This window comes from Venturia canescens, chromosome 6 (genome assembly GCF_019457755.1).
Source record: "Venturia canescens isolate UGA chromosome 6, ASM1945775v1, whole genome shotgun sequence".
Taxonomy (NCBI): Eukaryota; Metazoa; Arthropoda; class Insecta; order Hymenoptera; family Ichneumonidae; genus Venturia; species Venturia canescens.
In genome coordinates, this window is record NC_057426.1 from 12,406,667 (window position 1) to 12,430,078 (window position 23,412).

General features: G+C 40.1%; 1 protein-coding gene across 2 annotated transcripts; it reads right to left on the reverse strand.

Annotated features, from left to right (window-relative positions):
• Positions 1-1,908: 1,908 nt before the first annotated feature.
• On the reverse strand, positions 1,909-19,727 carry fusl (fuseless). Of its 2 annotated transcripts, XM_043422129.1 has the most exons (7): positions 18,386-19,727; positions 17,950-18,158; positions 16,332-16,568; positions 15,688-15,826; positions 8,125-8,277; positions 3,956-4,306; positions 1,909-2,858 (listed from the first exon to the last, which is right to left on the reverse strand). In XM_043422129.1, exons 1-7 carry the CDS (start codon positions 18,893-18,895, stop codon positions 2,691-2,693), a joined length of 1,767 nt encoding a protein of 588 aa, XP_043278064.1. In that variant the 5' UTR covers positions 18,896-19,727; the 3' UTR covers positions 1,909-2,690. The 2 variants fall into 2 exon arrangements, with proteins under 2 accessions (XP_043278064.1, XP_043278065.1); XM_043422130.1 differs by lacking the exons at positions 15,688-15,826; positions 16,332-16,568; positions 17,950-18,158; positions 18,386-19,727 and adding an exon at positions 12,033-13,564.
• Positions 19,728-23,412: the final 3,685 nt, after the last annotated feature.

Sequence of the window (23,412 nt, forward strand, 5' to 3'; positions counted from 1 at the left end):
CATCGCGACAAAATTTGACGTGACGTTAGTCCATCCTTGTTTAACTATTCGAAAACGCCAAATGCGTCGATCCTCCGACTAGAAACGCGCACACACAATTTTCGTTTCATTTTCAAAACGACACAATTGCTTCAACGTACGACTGCCCTGCGGTCATTTCTTTCAACTCGATTACGGAGTTATTTTTTGGTAGATTTTAATCAACTGAAATCGAACAAATGTCAAGGAATACAAACTTCCATAAATATAAAACAGCATACGTAATTTCGTTAGACCGAATCTCTTCCCTGAGGATCAATCGGCCCCGGAAGGCAAATACATAAAATCTTCGAGCATGATACAACTAATTTATTATTTTTCTTTATCAGCAGTTTTAATTTCTATTCCATCGAAATAGGAAAGTTCAATAGGCGTATAAAAATGATGTATTCGATGAATATTTTCGGTTCGCGTCACTACCGTTGACCGCGGAATGTCGCACTTTCATTAAAAAGACGAGAAGAGTCTTCAAACTTGACTGAGAGTAAAAATCTCTCAAAAACAAACCTCCAAATTATCCTATTCGATGGGTTCACCCAAAAATCCAAATTTTCTGTACAAGATTGAGAAATCCACCGGAGCACAAACTTCGATATCAGTTTGGCCCGGAAGAATGATTGGAGATCGAAAAAAATCGATCGCGATGCCGGAGAAGCTTGCGGAATAATCTTGAACGGATTGAACTTGATTGTCTGTAGAAATGAGGGTATTATATATAGCGACGAAATATTAAATGTAGGCCAGAAGGGCGCCCGCTCATTTTCCGAACTAAGCACTTCCCATCGTATGCTGTAGACCGCCATTGTACCGTCATTATTCTAGTTAATTAATTATTATTACGTCGTGACGTAGGATAATTGCCGTACAAGAGGACAAACTATCTGCAGTTTGTCACAGGATGCGGGGGAGAAGGTTACGCCAATTCATAAATGAATCTCCCACTCTACTTATCGGGTGCAACCCTATTACCATTGTTTGTATCCAAGGTCTTCGCGTCGTCAGACGCGGAGGAATCCGATACACTTTTAGCTATTTTCCACCTGTCTCGATCCTCCGATTCGTTCCTCGATCGTCTTAAATCGTGTATGAAAATTCAATTCTGTTTTTCAGTTAGGAGTAAATCAAAGTGAAAGTGGCTTCAAAGTGTGGTGAACCAAAATTTAAGAATTTCCATATTTTCTGTTTCTGATGATTTTCTTTCGTTTTTTTCAATTTCAATTTCTTCGATTTCTTCGAATTTATAGGATCTGACATTTAATAATCAAGTGAACGAGCTCAAGTTCGTTTACTGACATTCATTTGGACCCATCTTTGGTTGAGAAAATGGAAAATTGTATCAAAACTTTGAATCGAATTACGTTTTCTTCAATTACAATTAAAGCGTTGAGTTTGGAATGTCTCGCAAAAAATATCGATTGACTGAACTCTGCCACCGCGTTGACCTACCGGGTCACTATGACCCGGACTGCTTCGTCCGACTGTCTCTGGCAGTTCTCTGATCAGTTTTTATTGAAAAAAAGTCTGAATTACATTTCTAACATTTCTCAAGATATGTGCGTTATGAAAAATCGAAAAAACGAAACCGAATGATTTCTAAATGTGATTGGAAATTTCGATATTTCGGACAAACGAGAATGTTACCAAAAAAAATCAGACTTTTCCATTTTCAACGTGCATGACCTTAAAAATCGAGAATCTGCTGACGAAAGATGACATTTTTCGAGCAAAGAGACTCGAGCACTGCGAAACGTTTGTTGTAATAACCCAGAGATTATTCGTGAGCTGCTGGACAACGCGAATAAAAATATTAAAAAACCCTTGTAAAGGAAACTTTGTAAGGAGAGGGAAGAGAAGAAAAAATCGAGCAGAGACTTTGAAACGATGAAATTTATTTGCTCAAACGTGACAATTAGTCGACAGCACGTAGCGCCGCAAATGCTTTTGTATCTTTCGAAATATTTGAATATCTTTCGTTGAAATGGGAAAACAAACTTTTCGTAAATCAACTCCATAAATAGAGGCGATTTGTTGAATGGCGTCGTGCGTTATCGACGTACCTAGGTACATAATCTTATTTCGTTTGGCCTAAAAATAATTGAATCTGTTAGGAATAACTGATTAAAATGTAAATATATCGATAGGTTTAACATTGTTGGTGCGTTTTTTGTTGTCTTTCTTAAAAACTATAGACCGGCGCCAGCGCGTGCCTGCCCGCGATTATTATTTACAGGAGCACTGTTATTCTCAATTCAAATTTACCGGACCGAAGTTCTCCGTTTATCATTGCTTTTTATTGAGTCGGTGGATTTTGTTCAGTTATTGCAATGCACTGGCTCGCTCGGGAACACATTCGCGCGGGCTTCGAAGTCTCCTCTCTTTAGTTTTCGTTACTTTTTACCGCAGCGTGCAAAACTATTGACACATGCTTTCATTTGAAAAAATAATTTCCTCCCACTTTCTCTTGCTGCTGCTGCTACTGTTCGTTTCACGTCGAACGACACTTTTTCACTGTCTTTGGTAGCTTACTGTCAGGTACACCACGATTGTCAGTAACGCGCGTCGTCTCTTCCTCACTGTCGGTCACTTTCATTAAATCCCAATGAACTTCATTTTAATACGTTTCATTTGTTCGCTCTCGTTTTATTATCTTCTTACACAAATGACTCGGGATTCGCTGGAATTATCGTCGGCATCGCGTTCGTACGGTTCAACAGAGTCTCGCTCTCAACTTCTTTCTCGTTTGCTTCGTTACGAGGTTGCGGTTCCTTGCTCGATGCCACGAGGTTTTGTCTTCTCGCCTCTTTTTTCTGGCGTTCGATCTAGAAATGGAAGAAAAATTTATTCACATTTTTCATTGCTTTCAACCTCAAATACAAAAACAACACAAATTTTTAAGCTAAAAGTACAGCTAAAAGTTTGGTACTATTCCTGAGACCATTTTAATAAGGATTGGAACGCGGTTGAGATTTTTGCTTCGTTCACTCATATAATTGATGGGGATTCAAGTTATCCACTGTAGTGGAAAATAAAAATGAAAGATTTTCTTCTATGAGTAAACTCGATTGTTCGATTGTGCGAAATCATATATTTTTTTTCAATATAAATTTCTCGTTCCCTTCGGGATTGCATATTGGAATGTCAATTCAATAATTTCTATGGTCGCACAACTTTAAGGTAGATCATGCCCAAAGAATCGTATTTTATGGGTATCTAAATTGGGTCGATTTTAATAAAAGATATAATAACTTTAAATTCAGGTCAGAGTTATTAATTCGAAATTGTAAATACGCTTTTCCAACTCATCTTTTGGCGAATGAAATTATAAGCCATTAATTAATGGGGGATCCGTCACTGACCGAACCCGAAATTTCATTTTGAGAGCGCATAAGGAAAACACAAAGGGAAATGGATCAAGAAAAAAGTGTTAATAAGAAGACAGAAGGCTATGACAGGAATGACCAAAGCCAAGAAGAAACAAAATGCCGAAATAAGCAAATGTGAGGTTATCGAGTGCTCATTACCAATTTCGTTCAATTTTTAACGATTATTACTAATAAGACAATGGCCTCGAATTTTTTCCCAGCCCTTTATTATAACTTTATTGTTATTGTGCACTTTTTCATAAACTTTCTAAGAAGCGTTCTTTCGTAATATAGAAAGATAAACGATTTTTTATGCACAGTCCCTATTTCATATTTAAACACGTTTATCTCAATAACGAATAATACGAATCCTTTAAAATTTGATACGCGTGTCAGTCGACTAGCCATTTAGTGTAAATTTCAAGACTTCTTCAAGGGAATTGTTTCGTGCACGGACTAGCTTAATTTGATCGTTACTCAACGAATCAATCACGATATTGTGTTTCGAAAAATCTGTTAAATTTTTAATTCGATTTATTATTGAAGTAACGTACTTTGAAGAAGAGTCGTAGATAGTGACACGGGAAGACGACACATCGACCTTCTTCTTCCTCAGCGTCGATGTATACACCACGCACGAGAATGGAATTACTACAGTTTAGAAGTACGAGGAAGACGAAACAGCCGACGTGAGTTATCCAGCACGATAATTCAAGGTTATCTGGTAGTAGCCACAGATCGAGAACGGTCCATATACCTCGCCACACGTTTACAGTGCCGAGGAAGCTCAGCAGTAAAAAAGCATCAGCTGCTAGAAGACGAGCGAGACCTTTCAGTCTCGCACAAGTGTATCTCATCAATGGTTGCAGGCAGAATGTCACGGCTACTATGATGTATCCTATGACCTGTAACGAGAACGACTCCTCTTATTTCGTTTCGTTGTAATCAACAAAACTCAACGAAACGATTGTTGCTGTGATCTGAAATCCAATTTTTTCATTAAATTCTCAGGATCGAATAGAGTGAAACTTGGACAAGTCTTTTTTCACAATATTCGTTCACTATTTGATGGCATTTTCAAAAATATACATGAAAAAACGAAGTAGGGGCTCGAGGCAAAATATTTAAAAGAAAGCTCCAGCGCTACGATGAACCTCGCGAAGTTACAGTTTTTGGATTAGGCTTCGGAGAGGTTTTTACAAAACTATGGGAAGAAGGAAAAAAATGAGAGAAAAGATCGTTCATCGCAGTTGATCCGCCATGTTGGCAAGAAACAAATGTTCTTTCTGGTTCTCATGCGATTGATTATAACCTTGATAATAAAGGTTTAAAATACTTTGGGTTTTTATTATTCCTCGGTTGCGTCCAGGACGCTCTTCGCACTTTCCCATGCACAGTTTTCCTGAATCCCACTGACTGAAATGGCAACGAATTTTTCTTTCTGACTTTCCGGCTCAAAAACCACCTCCCAAGGCAGCGCTCTGTGCAGAAGTAATTATTTCCTGGATTTTTATTTCGCGTCTGATTTTGTCTCCAAGTAGTAGAATCCATTTTTTTCTATCGGCTTGAACAGTCTTTGGACATGTTCGCAGATGTGAACAAAACATTTGCCAGCTTATCCTGTCCTTAAGGAAGTTGAGGCATTAGAATGAAAATGATGTCACCGCTTTTAAACCGTTTGCATCTTATAAAGTGAAGTGTAAAAAAAAATCAGTTAAATTTTCAGACAGTTTAGGAGCGTCGTTGCTGAGAAAAATCAATAACAATTTGGGCCAAATAACATGTAATCTTATGGAAGTCAAGACACATTCGGTGATATCTCCGTTAAAAATGATGCTAAAAATATGAAATTTTTTGGGCAACATGAGCAAGGCTTGCCGAATAATGTCAATTTTTTCAGATTTATTAGGAGATTTGCTGAGATTATATTAATAATAAACTGTTTTCCGTGCAGTTTTTTGAGGCTAGGATCGTCACTGTTCGTGTTTTCGACTGAGCTTTCACCAGTTTTTCGTCTTTTTTTCCCCAACTTTTCTTTAACTTTTGAAAGGTACAGGTCATCACTTTTGGGTAAAAAAAATGACTGTACAACCTCAACTTCCTTAAAAAATAGCAGAGCGAGTAAAATAATTCTCAGTTACGATTGCAGCCAGATCCTTGGAAAGATTCCAAATGAATTCTTCGATGTTTGAGAAACGATTACTTACATTTGGACAAGTCAGATTTGCCAATGGCGCATTCATGAGGCTCTGGAACTTAGCAAAATAACTTTGCAAATAAATATTTGATTGAGCAATGAAAAAATACCTATTCGCGTTGATGCGTAAGCGTAGAAATGATCTAATTTTTGGAGTGACCCCTAAAAATAGAGCTCCCATGATTCAGGACGTAATTCGCGCGTGTGTCTCAAGTTCAATGTGACTCGATTTAAAAAAATGTTCTCGCGCCCACGCTCGTGAGCCGAGTTTCTTGCGGAGGCCTCCGAAAGACAGTGTACACACTCAATTACATTCAACCTACTTGGACAGTCTTGAAAGGACATCGTGTTATTTGATAATTGCTTCGCTGCAAATGGATCATTGCACAGTGCTGAGTGACGAAGCGATAAAAATTCGTGGAAAGGAAATTCCACCGGCACTTTTAGTAGGAAAGGCTCAAACGAAAATTAATCTTCCCGGGGAAGAATTTTGCATCGAAAACAGTCGAGCTTATTCCCTCCAGTTTTCGTTGGCCCTCGTCCTGTTGCAAAACGTCCTGTTGCTTCGTTGTCAGTTCTGAAGACTACAATTGGCATAATCTGTGCTGGGTGACGTAGCAAACAGCGGATGGTAAAATTGGCCGAACCCTCCCGAGGCTTTCTCCTTCTCGGGCTCACCGAAATAAGCACGCCGTCGCTCGAAGATCGAAATAAAGAATCTCCCGCCGAGGCGAAACCGCAGGAGCAAATGATTGCGGAAAAAGAAGAAAAATCGATCGCTGCTACCGGGTAACGGCAAAAACAGAGTCCACCGGGGTGCGCACAGCAGCACAAGCCCTCCGTATCCGGAAGAGTCGCTTCGGTGATATTTCATAATGGCAGGGCATTTCGTATCGCTTCTCTCTCTCGCGCCCTTTTCCCTGTCTCTTCCTCTCCCGCACCGATGGCCCCGAGTCAGCACAGGAATAATGCGTGCGGCCTTTCTGGCACGTGGCTCGTTTCCGGTCAACGCATCGTCGGGAGTGAGGTCACGTACGTGATATATGAGTAATAAGCGTTGTTTAAGACAAGTCGTTTGGATTCTTTGAGAAGAGCGTTCGTCAGTCCTCGCCTCGGCCGAAGCTCGAACTCCTCTTTATGTGTTACAGTGTCAAGTTCGTTGAATTTTCAATGTACCATTCTGTGGATCAATTCTCCCAAGCTGACGATAAAAGAGTAACTCTCGGTACCGAGGTTTTTTCGCAGTTCAACAAATCCTGGTTAACTTCAAAACTTATTTATCGATTGTCATTTTAAAATGAATCGTTAGCAATGAAATGGAATTTCGATGCTCTCCGAAGCTCCCTTTTATCGGAAAAATCATATTTTCGTTTTATTTTTATATTTTCAAAGAGTGATGAAAATTTTGCGATGCTTTAGCGCACAGCTTCATCGACTCGAGCTCACCCCGCGAGTGGAGCATTTTGATCCGAAAGCTTTTGCCATCGCTCGCAGGAGGCGAGGATTCACTCAAAAGTTTGGTAACAAAGTTTCTTGGTTTTTTTGACACCTCGAACCCGGTCGTGGGGACGAGGGCTTCTTTCTGCTACGTCTGACTAAGGGAGGCTCTAAGGGCAGAGGCTCTTCGAACACGTGAAAATGACCGGAAGGACATTCTCGTTTCTTGAGAATTTTTAGAGCCTGACAGCTCAGAAACTGGTTTTCAGCACTCGGGCAGGCTGTACTCTTGTAAATATATCAGCTGTGTGTATATGCTATATAACGACACGAGTTGCCCCGGCGTATTGAGATACGGGTCAGTCGTGCGCCTCAACAATCATGCAATTGGCGAATATTCAATTATATAATCGAACCATTAGGTTACTAAACGTGTTGTACTTTGTGGATACTCGTGTAACTGTGCACGTGTAGAGGAATTTCGTTGGCGGATTCGAATTTTTTAGTCTCCTGCGCTCTCGGTTTTTTCGAAGTAAAAACTCCTGCATGTCGAATGAAAAGGTTTTTGAAAAACTCGAAATTCATCAATGCTTTTCGGACTGACGAAAGATTTTTTGCTTTTTCTTCTGGCACGGACCTTTGTGGAGTTGGTTGCCTTTTGGTCAATGATTTGGAGCAACTTTTTAATCCTAAAATGTGATCATTCAATCAGCGCTTGGAGCGTACCTTCATTTTTTTTCCAATGGGAATATTTTTGTCTCAACTTGGTTTCCATTCGAACAAAGATCAATGACATAGATTTACTTCTATTTGTTGGTAAGCCAAGGCTATCGTAATCGATTTTATTGGGACAACACCGAGCGTGAGTCATAAGTGAACGAACCCCGAAAAAAAGAACACGAAATGATTTCTTAACCGAGTTGATTCAACCTCAAATTAGTCTGGCACTGACAAAAATAGCTTGAAAAATATACTCAAGTCAATTCGTCGTCGCCGCTATTCATCGATGTTTTTCGCTGGCTAAAATAATCGTTTGTTATTCGCTGCTTTTTTTTAACGAGTTCAACGCATGGTCTTACAGACTCTTACCAATGAACCGATCGCAGAGTATTCACGATTCTCCGGAAACAAATGAAGCTCGAAAAGCACCCAAGCTCCTCTCCAGACGAACACCACGAGACTGCCAACCACTCCAACACTGAATGCACAATCTAATATGTACAGAGACCAATCCCTCGTATTCTGTAACAAAAAAAATCAAAGTCACGTTGCAATTATTCTGATCTTTTCCCACATATGCAGAATTCCACGAAGGCATAATCATCGATTCAACTTTTTGTCTCTCTCTTTCGAGAGAGACCAAAAACGTTTTGACAAACGTTCGCAACCTCTTGCTCCCAGGAAAAGAATAAAAAAAGCTCAACGAAAATCTTTAGTGAATCAAAATCGTGGGATTGCGGAGCCAAATCTTTGGGGTTTAACCCACCACAAAAGTGTCACCAAAAAACAAAGGATCGAGCGAGGAACCACCAGATAAAATCAGAAAAGACATTAAGGCAGAATGGGCGGAGGGGGCAGCCGAATCGAAGGCCGATCGGTCCGCTGCAGAACTGACTGAGCGAATGAGCGAAATAAACACCGAATCAATCATGATTTAACATTTTTAAATTACGTGTCCGAGAAAGGTAAAGGTCATTGTCTCGCCCCCTCGTTTTTGGTCGGCACTCGTAAGCCGAGCCCTTAATCTTCCCGTCATCTTTTAACGGTCGACCTCCCATAATCCCAGATGTAGCTATTTGTAAAACGCTCACGAATGTTGACCTCTTTTAAATCTAGTAGAAGTGGTTGTTCAACCAATCGACCCCTTCTGGGAAGCCGTGTGGAAGCTACGAGAGAACAAACTGTGCGAGGGACACTTGAACTTTCACTGGAGCCTGATAATCCAGGCTGCAAAAGCACAAACGCATTTGCCACGAGTTCGGGACTCGAATTCTCTCATTTTTTCAAACTCTTCTCCCAACGCTCGAGAGCGCAAAAAACGTGAAAGATCCCTCGAAAATGAATCCATCCACGAAGTCGAAGCCTCGGTGAATATTCGTCGCGAATAACTGATTTTAGCTGATTACAATTTATCGGGATACGATAGTAAGAGCAATATGCATTGAGATTTAAGCACAGACATCATTGTCGTCGGTTAAATGCAATTAGCTGTTCCATATTCCTTAATTAACGTCGGATTTTGCACATTTGAGTTATGAATCGCGTTCGATGTATGCAAACACGCATCATTTTGCTGTGACATTACCAGCAATATTGCTCGTATTTGCATATTTCGTGCACACACGTAAAGACGAGCTTATGAGTGTATCAATGCAGGATTACGGAGGTAGTGGGTGCGACGATCGAGGGAGATAGCCGGAAACTTCTCTTATACCACAGTATAATAATATGGAACACATGACGCGCGAGCCTGCGAGCCCAGAGACTCGGCCTGTCGTGTCAAAAGAGTTTCTCATCGATACGTACGAAAATCGATTGAAAAATAGAGGCACGTCGGGGCGTACTCGCACTCGAAAAATGAAAAAAAAAAATGCTTCATGTAAATTTGGGGGTTCGAATAATTGTTTGACGTCAAATACTGTCGTGGGTGATGCGGCAGTGTCAACTGAATTTTCAGTGCGCAAGCGATCGCTAAGAAAATCGGTGATTGGAAGTTTTGACAGTTGAAAGGCACTCGACGTCTTCCCATTCGATGGATTTTTTTGGTTAAATCGTCAAATTCGAGAGCACATTCTTCGTGTGCAGACACGGACACTTTTATATATCGTTCATTTTTCGAGCGAGAACCTCCAAAACGAAAGAAAAGTTGCTCCTTCTTGTATAGATTTGTGCAGAAGTAAGAAAATGGATTAATGAATAAATCTATTTCGGGTATCATATAAAGATGTGGAACGTTGTTTATTTCTGTGACCTTGTGACCCTTCTTGATTGAATTCATTTTATTTTGTGAAATACGAACCCATAGAACGGATCTGCGTATCAATTTTTAAATTTTTCGAACTCCGATTCTTGGGGACCAATCGAGTCTTAGTAAAAATGAAAAATTTCAGTAACCATCGAGCTTGGTAAGGATTTTTTCGATTGTAATTGAATTTTGGTAAAAATTCTGATCTTTTCGTAAAAAATTCGTACTTTTCTCAAGTTCACTCCTAAGAATTTTTATCCAACTTATCGCGAGTTCAATGAATCCCTCAATTGTCTTTTTCTTGATTGAGGATTCCTAAAAAAAAGGGTTTTTATTTGAATAAAGTTCAAATGAATTTTCATGATTAAACTGGAGATGCGATGAAGCGACAGAAAACAAAATCATCATTCAACACTGCCTCGAATGAGACGAGAAAATTAAGTGTGTGGCATTTGAATGTCGTCCCATTAGAGAAGGCATAAAAAATTATAAATTGGAAAAACATTCTTCACAATGTTTGCCGCAGCAGTTTATTTGCTCCCTCCATAAAATCGAGTTCCCAATTATTTATTCTTTCGTGTCAAGGTTGTTGACCGCCATAGAACGCGATGCATGACAGTACGTAACGGCACCACGACTCTGCGCAGCTCTCGGAATGACAGAGTTCCGAAAAAATAGTCACGATGAGAAAAATGCTTCTTGAAATTTGAAATTGACACAAAGCGTTTCAGCGAAACAATTTTACGTTAATTCGCTTCTTTTTTATCTTTACGACGTGTAAGTGAAATGTACATTCGTACAAATCCTGCGCTCATGTGTGGTCTCTAGTAGTAATAAATTTTCTGTTAACGTTGATTCTAAAAGCTTTTTCTGGGAATAAAATAACAAGATGATAAACCAATAAATTCCGTCGTCGCATGAAAATGGAAATTAATCGCTTTTTTCCTTCTTCATTCCTCAGAAGAGAATCATTTGTTTTCACCGAAAAAATGACGTTCGAGAAATCACCTCGAAGACTAAGTTTCGCTTGTCACCGTTGACTCGATTAAAAAATTCGATTACAATTATGAACTTTTCTGTTCTTAAAATAATGATTGAACCGAATTAAATTCGTTCTCGTAGGCAAGGCAAAAAGTTTCTTGAGTAGAAACGAAATTCTGCCGGAGCGTTTAGTCAATTTTTATCCCCTTGAAACGTGCAGGCAATAAATTCCAAAACCGTGAGATCCGAGCGATGATTTATTGCCCCGTGTCTCAAGAAATCTCTTTGAAAAAAGTGTCGTTTTAAGGCCATCGAATACTATTTCGAAACATTGTACCAGCCCCACGCAAATTTCAAAGCTTCGTGGAGTCGATTCTTCGGTAAATCCTTTCTAGTTTTGCGCCACAAATAACCGTTCGATTCTCCCCGGACTATACGAACCCTTTCCAAGCGTTATTTCTCTCCAAGTTTTCGCGGTTGCAGTAGCAATTTATCGAGCGTTCCTCGACTGAAATACGACGTTGGAGTTCAACGAAATGAACGAAAAAAAGATTAATAATTCATTATTTTTTTATTTCACGAATTATTGATGCGGCTTGAAACATGACGAATTGGAAATTCGGCAGGGAACAAAATTGGAGATTTACTGGAATTATTTGAGAGTTTTTTTAGACCATTTCGTTGGACTCCAACGTTGGAAACTTCAGCGCCATACTGAAATCCATCTCCGAACTTCGTGAGTTTATCATCTCCATATAGTTGCCATTGAAGGCGTCACTCTCGATTCGACTTTTCCGAGTGAACCGTCAACTGAGCCATAAACTATAAATCCCCGAAATCGTCCAATTCTTCGTTCTTCGCCAGAACGGACGCATTCCCATTGATTTTTCTGACGATCCCCGCTGAGGTTGGTCCCGAAAACAAGTGTTTACCAGGCCCGCGCAGGACACAAATACTCCCACGCACAGAATCGATTGAGAAACGTTTTGTGGGAGAGCAAAAAAAGCGATTGACCAGAGGGGTGTGTGGGTCGAGACGGTTTTGTACTCACATTGACACGAAACATGGTAGGAACTTCGAAGTATCCAGCGGGTGAGTCGAGGCTGAGTGAGAAAGGTGGTGCGGAAATATTTCTAACAGTTCTCATGATGGCGAGCGCGAGTAAGCTAACGGCGGTGGTGGCAAAGACAGTGCTGGTAGTTTGTTCGGTATAAAGATCGAGAGCTTGCCACGCGCCTCGCCAGGCGTTAACGCAGCAGAAGCCAAAAACGGAAGTGTAGATTCTCGATCCGATGTAGTAGACGAGCCGGTGTTTGTCGGGATGTAAAAATTCATCGAGGAGATGTTGAATAAGATTGAAGATGAAGAGGCCGGTGAAGCCGATTAGCACGGAGGAGACGTAGCTCAATACTCGATCGCCAGGATAAATGTACATGTCGGATAAGCCCCACGTGCCGCGCCAGTAGCCAACGACGGCGGGTGCAGCGACGGTTGCTGAGAATACGGCATCGAGAATAGTTAATATTGTGTAATGAAATCTGCTCGATGTTGGGCCAGGATCAAGACCGACAGCGGCCATGCCAGCTCCGCCGGCTCGGAGTTCGACCATTCTCCAATTTTTTTTCTTCTCTTCTTCCTCCTCCGGGCTGCTCTCAATACCGAGTTTCTTTTTAACTTCTGCACAGCTCATTGCTATTCATCTTTCCAGAGCTTTCATCGAGATCCACTATCATCGTCTGTTCATAAGTTAAATTTACGTATGCGAGTGTCCTCGGTCGATGACGGTATTTTTACATCATTTTATACTAAAGAAAAGTCTCTGCGATGTTTCCTTCCCATTCCTTCGATCGGCGTCGAGTTGACTCGTTATTCCGATGATTTATCACACAAGAAATGACACTGCATTCACGCGCACTCGCGTTTAATCGAGCACCCGCGACTTCCTCTGATTTTTATCCTTCTTATCGCGAATCACACTTTCCGATAGAAATTTTCAGGCCTTTGCTTCTCTCCAATACTCCCCGAGTCTCTCCCCCGGAAGTGCGGTGTGTCTTCCGTCTATTCCGATGGTACGATCCGTCTAGTAACTTTGTTTAGCGAGGAATAAGTTCGTGGCAAAAGTGGCAGCTCGAGCCGACGTACCGTCAACGGGGACCACGCTGCAGGACCAGCTCAGGAGTAGCCTGACCGAGCTTCCCATCGTATCGCGACAAGAGTCGATCTCCTGGCTGACGAATTCGACGGTACGCGTGCTGCCAGGATTTTTCCGTCAAGACGGGGCTTCGTATTTTTCTCGTAACTTTGGCTTGAACGGGGTGCGCAAAATCGATCGCATAGTTCGCCTCTCGTCGGTGCAGCTCCGTGCTTCACCCGGCGATCAGTTACGGTCCAGGATCATTTTGGGTTCGGACGCTGCGACGAGCAGTCCCGAGCAACTTTTCCGAGGACGGGGAAAACGATTCGAACAAATCGACTGGAGCCTCGGGACTCGCGACTCCAGAGAGAGAAAGACCCGAAAAAAACGAAATGGAAAAAAAGGGAGCAGAGACGAGCGACTCGCCACGGATCGGCCAACGAATCACTACTGAATCCCCGTGTCGGACCAGCTCTATCTTTTATCAACTGTTCGAGCTGCTGTACCAACACCATTGCAAATGGTACACGCGACGGTGAACGACATCATCGCTCAGAGGTATACATGACGGCTGTAGCAAAGGACAGAAGAGCGAAGGACCCCTCTACCCTTCGGTACCCCATCTCCAATTCCTCCCGGTAAATCTCATCCACATACACGTATCTTTATTAACGTGTATACACGTCTCTCGTAATCTCCATCTTCGTCGTTTTGTACCTCTCCGTCTAATACCAGAGGATCCTCTATGTGTCATTTTTTTACTACCTATAAAGCCCAAACTAACTCTCTGTACGTACATGCGAAGACGTGTGCGTACATGCTCGCTTCTCTACGAAGCTTCGCGAGGCAAACTATCCTCCCACACGTCCGAGCCTCCATCAACCAGTGTTTGTTCACTTTGCGTATGTGTTATCGTTTGAAGCTACTCTATACCGCGTGTTAACACGTACCCCGAGCCCGAAACGGGCATCGAGTTTGTTTTATTCCTAACCAACGCGGAGCATTACCTTTAAGTCGATCGAAACCTTTTGCCGCAGAATAAGTTCCGACTGAGCCGGGCACGCGAGGAAGCGCTCGGAATTCGACGGAGAGTACTCCAATCCAAAATCCCATTCTTTGAACATTTCGAGGCTTTTCCTTGAGGAATCCGAGGCATTCTGGGCACATTCGAGTCGCTCTTTGTTCGAGGGGGGACACGGGATTCGTTCGGAAAATCAGATGAAATTTGGCAACTCGAATAATTTCTCTATTTCGGTCGAAATTCTCGAAAATTCATTGCATTTTGCTCGGATTATTTGACTTCTGTTGAGGTACTCGATGCCCCGAAATGGTTTCGCGACGCACGTGACGCGATTCGGTGATCACGGGCGTGAGCAGTTTTTCGTGGTACAGTTGAGACACGGAGGAAAAGAAAAAATGAGGAATCGACGAGTTCATTTCTGCCGCTGCTGTTCAAAGTTACTTGAAGAACGGATTTTTGAACAGTTTTCGAGTAAGTCGATCCACGAAGCTGCTCAATTCCCCATGAGCAACGTGTCGAGCACTGGTCTCGGGTTCAGTGTCTCTGCAGCAATGAACCAAGGTCGAAAGTTTGCTTCGCTTAATTTAATAGTGAGCAGAGATGATTATTTTTGCAGGCATCAAATAATTTTGGCTGCACCTCAAAATTTCGAGTGCGAACTCATTTTAAAAAATGGTGGAATGATGAAAGATCCTCGATGGTTCGCATAACTGAAAGCGATTCGTGGCTGCTCGGGCAATGAAAAACGGCCGAAAACTGGGAGAGTAACTACTCGATCGAAGGAGGAAAAGGGCAATTTCGCAGAGACCCATCGAGACCGAGGGCGAAAGACGAGCTTCTTGCAAATATGATTCTTAGCTAAGTAGCTCAAAGCCCAAACGGCTACCTTGAGCCATGATTTTTTTGAGTGGCGTTTCCTGCCGTTATATTCCTTGCCTTTGTTGGTCCAAAGTCGACACTAATCATCACCTTTTTGTCACCCAATCAAGCTCCGGTTTCAGCAATCTTCTCACCTTGACTCGCCACTTTTATGCTCGTTCAGTGTATCGAGATCGTTAAGCGTACTAAAGAAGCTCGGGGTGCCCTATCGCACCGGTACACGCGTAAGCACGATTGAAAATCTGATACGATAATATCTCGTGTCACACACCATTAACCATTAGCATTTATGAAGTTGTTCCTTAATTCTTCGTAGCGGCTGGCGCCAAAGAGCCGAACCACGTTTCTTCTGTGGATCCGTTTTATCATTTATTTATGCTGTGAGTATCACCCCCAATAAAAGGATCACGAGTTTCTTAAGTCATTCGCTGGTTTTTCACGTACGAATGATTCGATAATTACGCGGCTTCGAGGGAGTTTCCTCCTTCGAGACGATTATGAGATAAACATTTAAAAGTGAAATATGTTCGGACGACAAATGAAGTTCCTTCCGGGATTCATTACGAGCTGTTTTGAGAAAAATTTTCAAATGCCTGATGAAAAAGTGGGAGATCGCCACCGTGTGATTGTCGCGGGTGGAGGAAGATCGTGACAAGAGAAATCTGTACTCACCACGTTGTATCTCGTCGGAAAATGAAAGACGCGCTCCGGTCGATCGATTACTACGATGAAGGGTGGCGCTAGAAGATTTCTAAAAGACCTCAAAATCACGAGACCGGCTGCAAAAATGATGGTGAAGGAGTTCGAAACCCTGCGGCAAAAATCATCGATTTTTAATTTTCACTCGATCGAGTGAAAACGAATAAATATTCATAATAAAACGACTGGAAATGTGGCAAATAATTGAATTTATTTCTGAATTGGATACAAAGATTTTTGACGGATTGATTGACCAGTGTTTTTTTCTCAAAAGAAGCGTTTGTGTGCAGTTTCAAAAATGAATCTCAAAAGAAAAAAGATGAAAATATGTACTTGGTAAAATAATGTGAAATCTCCAGACAGCTCTTCGTCGATTTTCTACTCCAAAACGATCTTATCGCCCGTGCAAACAACTTAATGACGCGTTATAAATATTTTCAAGCGCCGTTTTTATTGTCTGAGCGCATTATTTATTCTACAAATATCGCGTTCGTCTCGCAAAGTAGATTAAAGGCCAACATTCCCGTCTAAAAACACTCGAGCGATGGGGTTTAATACTTCTTCACAGCACGTGCATTGACGTTTCATTAGTTCGATGGTATTCCGAGCTGACTCACCAGATATTGGTGCCGCAATAACGACTAAAAATTTTCCAACCACCTCGCCAATGGGCATTGCAGGCGATGCAAAATATGTATATGTACATCAAACGCACGAGATCGTACGCCACACGTCCGGCTGTACCGTGATTTATTCGCAGCTTTTCAACGAAACGCCCGTGAAGACCGTCTCTGCCAATGGCAAAAAGTACGTGCAGACCGGTGCCAACGATGAAACAGAGCCATTCTGAAAAACTACGAATACAAGAAACTCGTGATGCTGAATCAGAGCCGAAATCATTCGCAAATTTGATATTTTTAATTTTTATCTGTCTGGATTAATTTTTACGTGGATTTTCATTTTATCGAACCATCAAATCTTTTTCGTCCCATAAACTATCTGTTAGCAACAATTTTTGTGGGGTAAGCATTCGTCATTCTACGAAACGATGTTTTTTCGCGGGATTTATTGGTCGAAATCTTGCCACAACAAATTTAATTCCCGATCATTTGGTCAATTGTTTGCAGCGTCTCGTTCTTTCGGGTTCACAACGGAAGGAAGATATTTTTTTAACTTATAAATGACTTCACAGGATCGGGAAGATGATAAAATGCAAATAAATTGGGTTTCTGTAGCGCTCGTCTTACTGAAATGCATTTATTTTATCAATTCTTTCAATGCTTCGTTGAAAAAAAAGTTCAAAGCAAAATGTTTTTAAAAAATGACTTTGGTGCCCTACCAAACTGGAATTTTCAAAAGTGTGACAAAACTTCCATGAAACTTCCGCTCTCCATTTTCCCCTGCAAACTATTTTCCACTATTTTTCTACTTGTACACTCAAGAGAGTAAAAAAAACTCGAAATTCTCGACTATCAGCAACAACGAACAGTATGTACCAAGCCGAACGATTTAATCATTGAAAGAGCAGACTGGCAGTGCGATTTGTTGATTAAACCGACGACTCAGACGTCGTACAAATCACTGTCGAACTATATACAGATATGAATATGTATATTCGGTTGTAACTACAAGGATACGCAAGGAAACAGGTGTATTTTTTGATCGATAGATCCTGATATGTATATTGCAACAACGAGGTGAGTTTCGTTGTGATTAATATCCGGTTGTATCAATTTTTCATGGTTTTTTTTTCTCTAATTTACGAAAATAAAAACTCGACGAACCGTAAATGGCGACGCAATTTTTTCTTATCTGCAGCATAAACATGAAAGTATTTGATATTATGTTAAAATATATTCGATAGAAATGAGTCAGATGTTTTGTCAGTGTTTTCATTTTTTCGTGGGTAAATTTAGGAACATTAACGTCTGCTCAATTTGAAAAATTTCTCATGGAAAAGTTTGGCATCTAAGAATTGCTGGTATGAAAAGTTTGAATATTTAAAAAAATTTCTCAAAACAAATCTTACGAAAACAGGCAGAAAGATTTTTGTCTGATTTTTTTTTGGCTATTTGTTTTTTTTACAAAATATTTTTTTTAACTAGTTTTTTCAATATTGGCTAAAAGAAATTACCGTAATTTTTGTAAAACGATGAAGTTTACTGTTTGAGAATCTTTTCGGATTTGCTGAAATGCTTCGTCACGATGTAAAATTCGTGAATAAGAGCTACTTACTATTCGTTGTAAATATCCATCATGGTCCAGATGCCACGCCACTGTCCAATCACGAGCGGACCCACAACGAAAAGTGATAGCAAAGTGTCGACGAACGAAATGGCACGTTTCTTCTCAAATTTTCGCGGACTTTTGCCAGGCTTTTTCACCAGCTCTTTTTCACCATTAGGGAGGTCCGTTTTGGCGACTCTCGTCGACAGATCATCGGTCTAATTAAAACAAAGAATTTGTGTTTTATTTAAAAACGTGAAAATCAATATTTCATTGAGCTCGAGATAATGGACTGAATGAAAGTTACCATTCGAAGCTGTTGACTGAAGTCTCTTCAGATAAAATAATAATTTAAGGGGTGAAAACGATTGATTTGTTTCTCCCGAAACGATAAATTTCGACAATCGAAAGAATATTTTTAAGGCAATTTTGATCTGGTACTCACACTTTCCAGACCGCTGCTTTTACGTATGAAAATACTTTTGATTTTGTTATTAAAGAGTCCTGAAGATTCTTCTTCGTTGTCAAACTCAAAACTGTCGTCTTCGTCCATTTTTTCGCTTTCTTCGATCTCCATTTCGGTATTTTCGTTGGAATTTTTCTCGTTGACGTTGCATACATTCCCGTCCGTTTTGACCGTGTCGACGATGACTTTCTCGTCCGCGGATTGAATGATTTCATTGATTTTATGAAGATTATCTCGCGGAATCTCGTCACGGTCGACAACACCCTTCGTCAAGCGAGATTCTTCCTCGGTTTTCATTTTTTTTCCAATCACAACAGCCTCCTCGCTTTCTGATAGCGACACGTTTGCGGAACTCGTTTTAACGGATTCTTCAGTATGTAAAAATTTAGCGCGAAATGCATAATCAACGAGTCGCACGAGCGAGGATCCGATACCCTCGCGATCGTTGGGCAAACTCTTCTCACTCGTCTCAATTTGTTCGATATACATAATTGACTCTCGTCGAATCTCCAACGATTGACGCTTCTTCGATTAACGAATGTTATATTAATTGGCTTTTCCCAAGAAGCTGCCCTTGAGGGGATGCAAATATACGAGACGGAGGAGTCTGGGTTATTGAATTATGCGCTACTGCGCATCTTGCAATTGTAATTGTTGATTAAATTGCGGAAGTAAAAAAAGGCGACGTTAAAATTCATCGATCAACGATAATCAATGATTTTCTCAGCACTATCAGCGTTTTCTGTGTCTCCTTTGCAACGCATTTCCACGACGACGAGCATGGAAATTTCGTTGGTTATACGATATCATTCGATCCGATGCATTGAGGAGCCAATCGATTTATTGCCTCTATCAAGTTCGTGCAAAATTATAATAATTTACGTCGCGGCTCAATTAGGCATCTCGAACTGAAACTCTAAATCTAATTCCTCCGATTGGATTACTTCGTTAGGCTAATTCCAAGGGAAATAACTTGCCCTCAAGAACTTGACTGACGGAGAGCTTCACAGTTTAAAACCGGACATGATAATTTCAAATTTCAATCATAAAAAAAACTATCGTTCACTCAAAACAAACATTCCAATGGAAGTTTTACTGATCCGATAAAAATCTCAAATTCTGTGTTATCTGAATAATTGAGTTGTGATTAAGTGCCATGGCAAACAAGCGAAAGGTAAACTTTACTGGAAAGTGTGCAGAGACCAACTGAAGTCGTGACTTCCTTTCGTTATTCTTGATATTTTGCGATTTTTGATTTCCGCAATCTGCCAGAAATTGGTGACGCCAATTCTTCACTATTTCACGCGGGATCGAGTATCAAACTGTTAGAATCAAACAAGTGCCGAGGATTCAAGAGCCTCCGGTATAACGAGGCGGTTACCTTGGGCCACGCTTGCGCAGAATCATTTGGCTAATCCAGTGGGACCGATATCAGTGTCGTGTTAAGTCTCTGTATCATTAATAATGATGGTTATAAGCAGTTGGAAGGCGAGACGAATGATCCCAGGGAACGCGGTAAACCGAGGAAGCGCGTGGCTCCCCCCAACTTTATTCTTGCTTTAGCGATGTTTCGAGCTTTTTTTTACAGCGGGGATTGAACGACCCTTAAATTACGACGACTGACCAAGAATCAGTCAATTTGTGCAGCAAAAATGATCGGACCGTGAAAAATAGTGCTCGTATGAGAAACAGGAAGAAACCAGCAATAAAAATACCTGAGAACTGAATTTTTTACAGGGTGTCTAATTTTGACCAGAACAGAAATTTCATGACTTTTAAGGCTTTTTAAGTCAAGGAACAGGAATTTTTCATGACTTTTCTTATGGTTCTGATACTTTTTATTCATCTTTTAATTATAAAAAAATTCAATAAAAATAACAAAGAAATGATATTTTATTTTGAAATAAAGAATCTTTTTTTCTTACAAACTATTCATTCGATATTCGTTTTTATATCGATGATGAGTATTGACGAACCAGACATTGTCGCCACCCCGCGAATTTTGAAATCATGTTGAAGAAAACCAAAAAATCGACAATGACAATGAGCGTTGCAGAGATCTTAAAAAATCAGGTTGTTTGGTCATTTTTCATGACATTTAATGATTTTTTCAGGTCCGAGTGTAATTTCATGACATTTAAGAATTTTCATGACTTTTCAGGTCGTTAGACACCCTGTTTTTAACACATTTTTTATTTTCTTTTTGCACCAACATCGATGACTGGGATCTCTTGAATGAAGCAGCCTCGGGAGCGGTCAGCACTTGGATAGGTGACCGTGTAACCGTTCTCAACTGATCAGCAATTCTTAAGTAAAGAAAAGTCCTCATTGGAACTCGGGACTTGAGTCGATGAGTGAGACCCAAGTGAAGGAGGATGGATCACGAAATCAAAATAATCACAATTTGATAAAATTTGGTAATACCATTCTTTGGCATCAAGTGTAGAAATACAATTTTTTTCAAATTTTCTTACCACATGGTTACCGAATAATTGAGCGTTAAATCGAAGTTCTTATGCACGAGATGTATAACTGTATATATGTAAATTCTATGCTTATACACGTGAACTTTAGTGTTCAATTATTCATCGAGAGCTATGTGGTAGAAAGATCTAAAAAAATTTATATCGTCTTATATATTTTTAAATAATACATATACCAAATTTTATGAAATTTTTATTATTTTGAAGTTCTTAATATTTTTAACATGGTTTAGCGTGGCAACATGGTATCGTCGCGATCCACCCTCCTTAAGAGGATGGATCAGTCGGTATATCGCAACCGTTAGTGCGAGAGAGATAGCTGCGAATTTCGAAATCAAAACTCTTTGACGCAGTTTGACCGATTAAAAAAAGGCTCTGTCAGTCGATTTTTGCCATCGTTCTGCGTAGGCTGACGAAGCCTTTTTTTAATCGGTCAAACCGTGTCAGAGAATTTCAATTTCAAAAATTCCAAGTGAGGTTAGTCGACTGATCCATACTCTTAAGAATGTGAAGTCTTCAGTACCGAATTGGAACGCGGAAACTCGAATGGGGTTTTTTGCGACTGACACTTTTGATGAAATTCCCTATTCGAGTACAATAATTAGAAAAAGTGGCATTTGGAACTCAATTTGGGTTTCACTCGCCCATTCAAGCCCCGAGTTCGGAGTTTCAATTGGGAATTTTTAGAGGGACTCTAGTGACTGCGCATAAATCACTGGAATTTTTAAAAAATGGCATGTGCATCGACCGGCGTTTTCAGTTTCCCTTATAAATAAACTCTTAAATGAAAAAATCGAACAAAATTGTTTTTTCTCTTTGGTTCATAACCATGTGAATAAACATTTTTATAAGAAAAACCGGTTTTTTTTTTAATTTATAGTTATTTAGTTGTAAAACAATTGGAGAGTTTGTCCACTCTACTTCAAACTTCTAGAAGCAATGGGTTCATCCACATCATAAAAATAAAAAGCAAAGAAAAAAAAAAAGAAACAAAAGTTTTCTAGAAAAAAAATAAAAAATTTGACGTGCGTACTTTTATTTTTCAGAATTTGATGTTCATATAAAGGAAATAGAATTCTCCCTAAAGTCGCTGCTGGCAGAAGCATATGAGAATTTCTTTGCCAAAATTGTTTCAGAAATTCATTCGTCTGAAATCTGAAAAACCATGTACGCCAAATTTTTGTTCAGAAGCTAAAGATTTTTTTCTCAATTTTTCCAGAAAAAATGAAAACAAATAGTTCTTCATGTGTGAAGAAACAAAATGAATATTATTATAGACAAGGTTGCGACTTTTTAATACTCGGCGTTATTTTTTCCACTTATAAAAGTTTTTGCTGGGAATATCATTTTTTTTTTTTTTTGGAGAAGGACAAACTTCGTGATCCTTCGGAACTCGCGAAGTCGTAGTTTATGCGTATTTTAACGAATTCGCGGTTTTTCGCTAATTTATTCGCGGTGTCGCGAGGTCTCAGATGAACGGGGTCCGTCGTATCACGGTTCTTTCGAACTCGCGTAGTCTTTTATGCGTATTTTAACGAATTCGCGGTTTTTTGCATTCATCTCCGCGGGAATCATGACGGATCTGAAACTTGTCATGGTTAAATTGAAATTCTGATCGTCATACTCGGGTGGCTGGGCGTGAGAAGAACGCGTTCTCCTGTGGAAGGGGTACGAAAAGTAGACACGCATTTGTGTATTGTTGAAGAAAATTTTCGATCGTGAAATCCACCCGCCTAACTCTTACGACTACAAATTGACCCATTTCCGAAATTCGCAACAAAAAATTTTTATCTTCCGAATCATATTTTCTTATGGGATTTTCATTTTTTTTTTTATCCGGCAAATTCTCTACAAATAACGACCACTTCAATTCCACAAGTCAGAGGAATTCGCCCAATCTCGAGGTATACGTACGCTGCCCGTATTGGCTTGCTTTTTTTTTAATACTCGACTACTATTTTCAATACTTGGCCTCAAGTTTCTGCAATGTTTCTAGATTATACAATTTAACCGCGCAAATAATGCGAGAATTTCTCAGCAGTTTGAAAAATTTATTGCAAGTACGATCATTGGGAATCGAGTGCTAGAGATAAGGAAGACATGTCGTTATACGACGACGTAGAGGAAAAAAGTAGGTTCGTAGCGAGACCAGCATTCTATCTCGTTTAATGAGCAAGTTATGCTTTATCGAGTTTGTTCGTTTATCAATGAATACGATTTTCTAACGGAAATTATGAATCGTTCAGGGATCGATTATCGACTAATTGACTTCATTAATACAGTAAGAGATCAAATAGCACGTGAGTGATTGTTTTCGTAAAGTTCGTACTATTTCATCAGCTTTTGTCAGAACGGACTCACATTCATTTATGGGAGGATTGAAAAAGAATTGAAAGAAAAATCTTTTTTGGTATCCCTTCGACAAGATTATTCCATATGATAAAAATACAAAAACAAAACAAAACGATTTATATTGTTGCTTTTTTATGTTTGATATTAATAATCAACAGGCGAAAAAAACAG

What these genes read in the sequence shown, in the direction of transcription:
- fusl (XM_043422129.1), bottom strand. Translation starts at nt 18,895, where the DNA reads ATGTATATCGAACAAATTGAGACGAGTGAGAAGAGTTTGCCCAACGAT. An exon ending in TATTGCGGCACCAATATCTG is followed by an intron (nt 15,827 to 16,331) that starts GTGAGTCAGCTC and finishes TTTTTGCCGCAG; the next exon opens with GGTTTCGAACTCCTTCACCA. An exon ending in ACTCTGCGATCGGTTCATTG is followed by an intron (nt 4,307 to 8,124) that starts GTAAGAGTCTGT and finishes TTCTCGTTACAG; the next exon opens with GTCATAGGATACATCATAGT.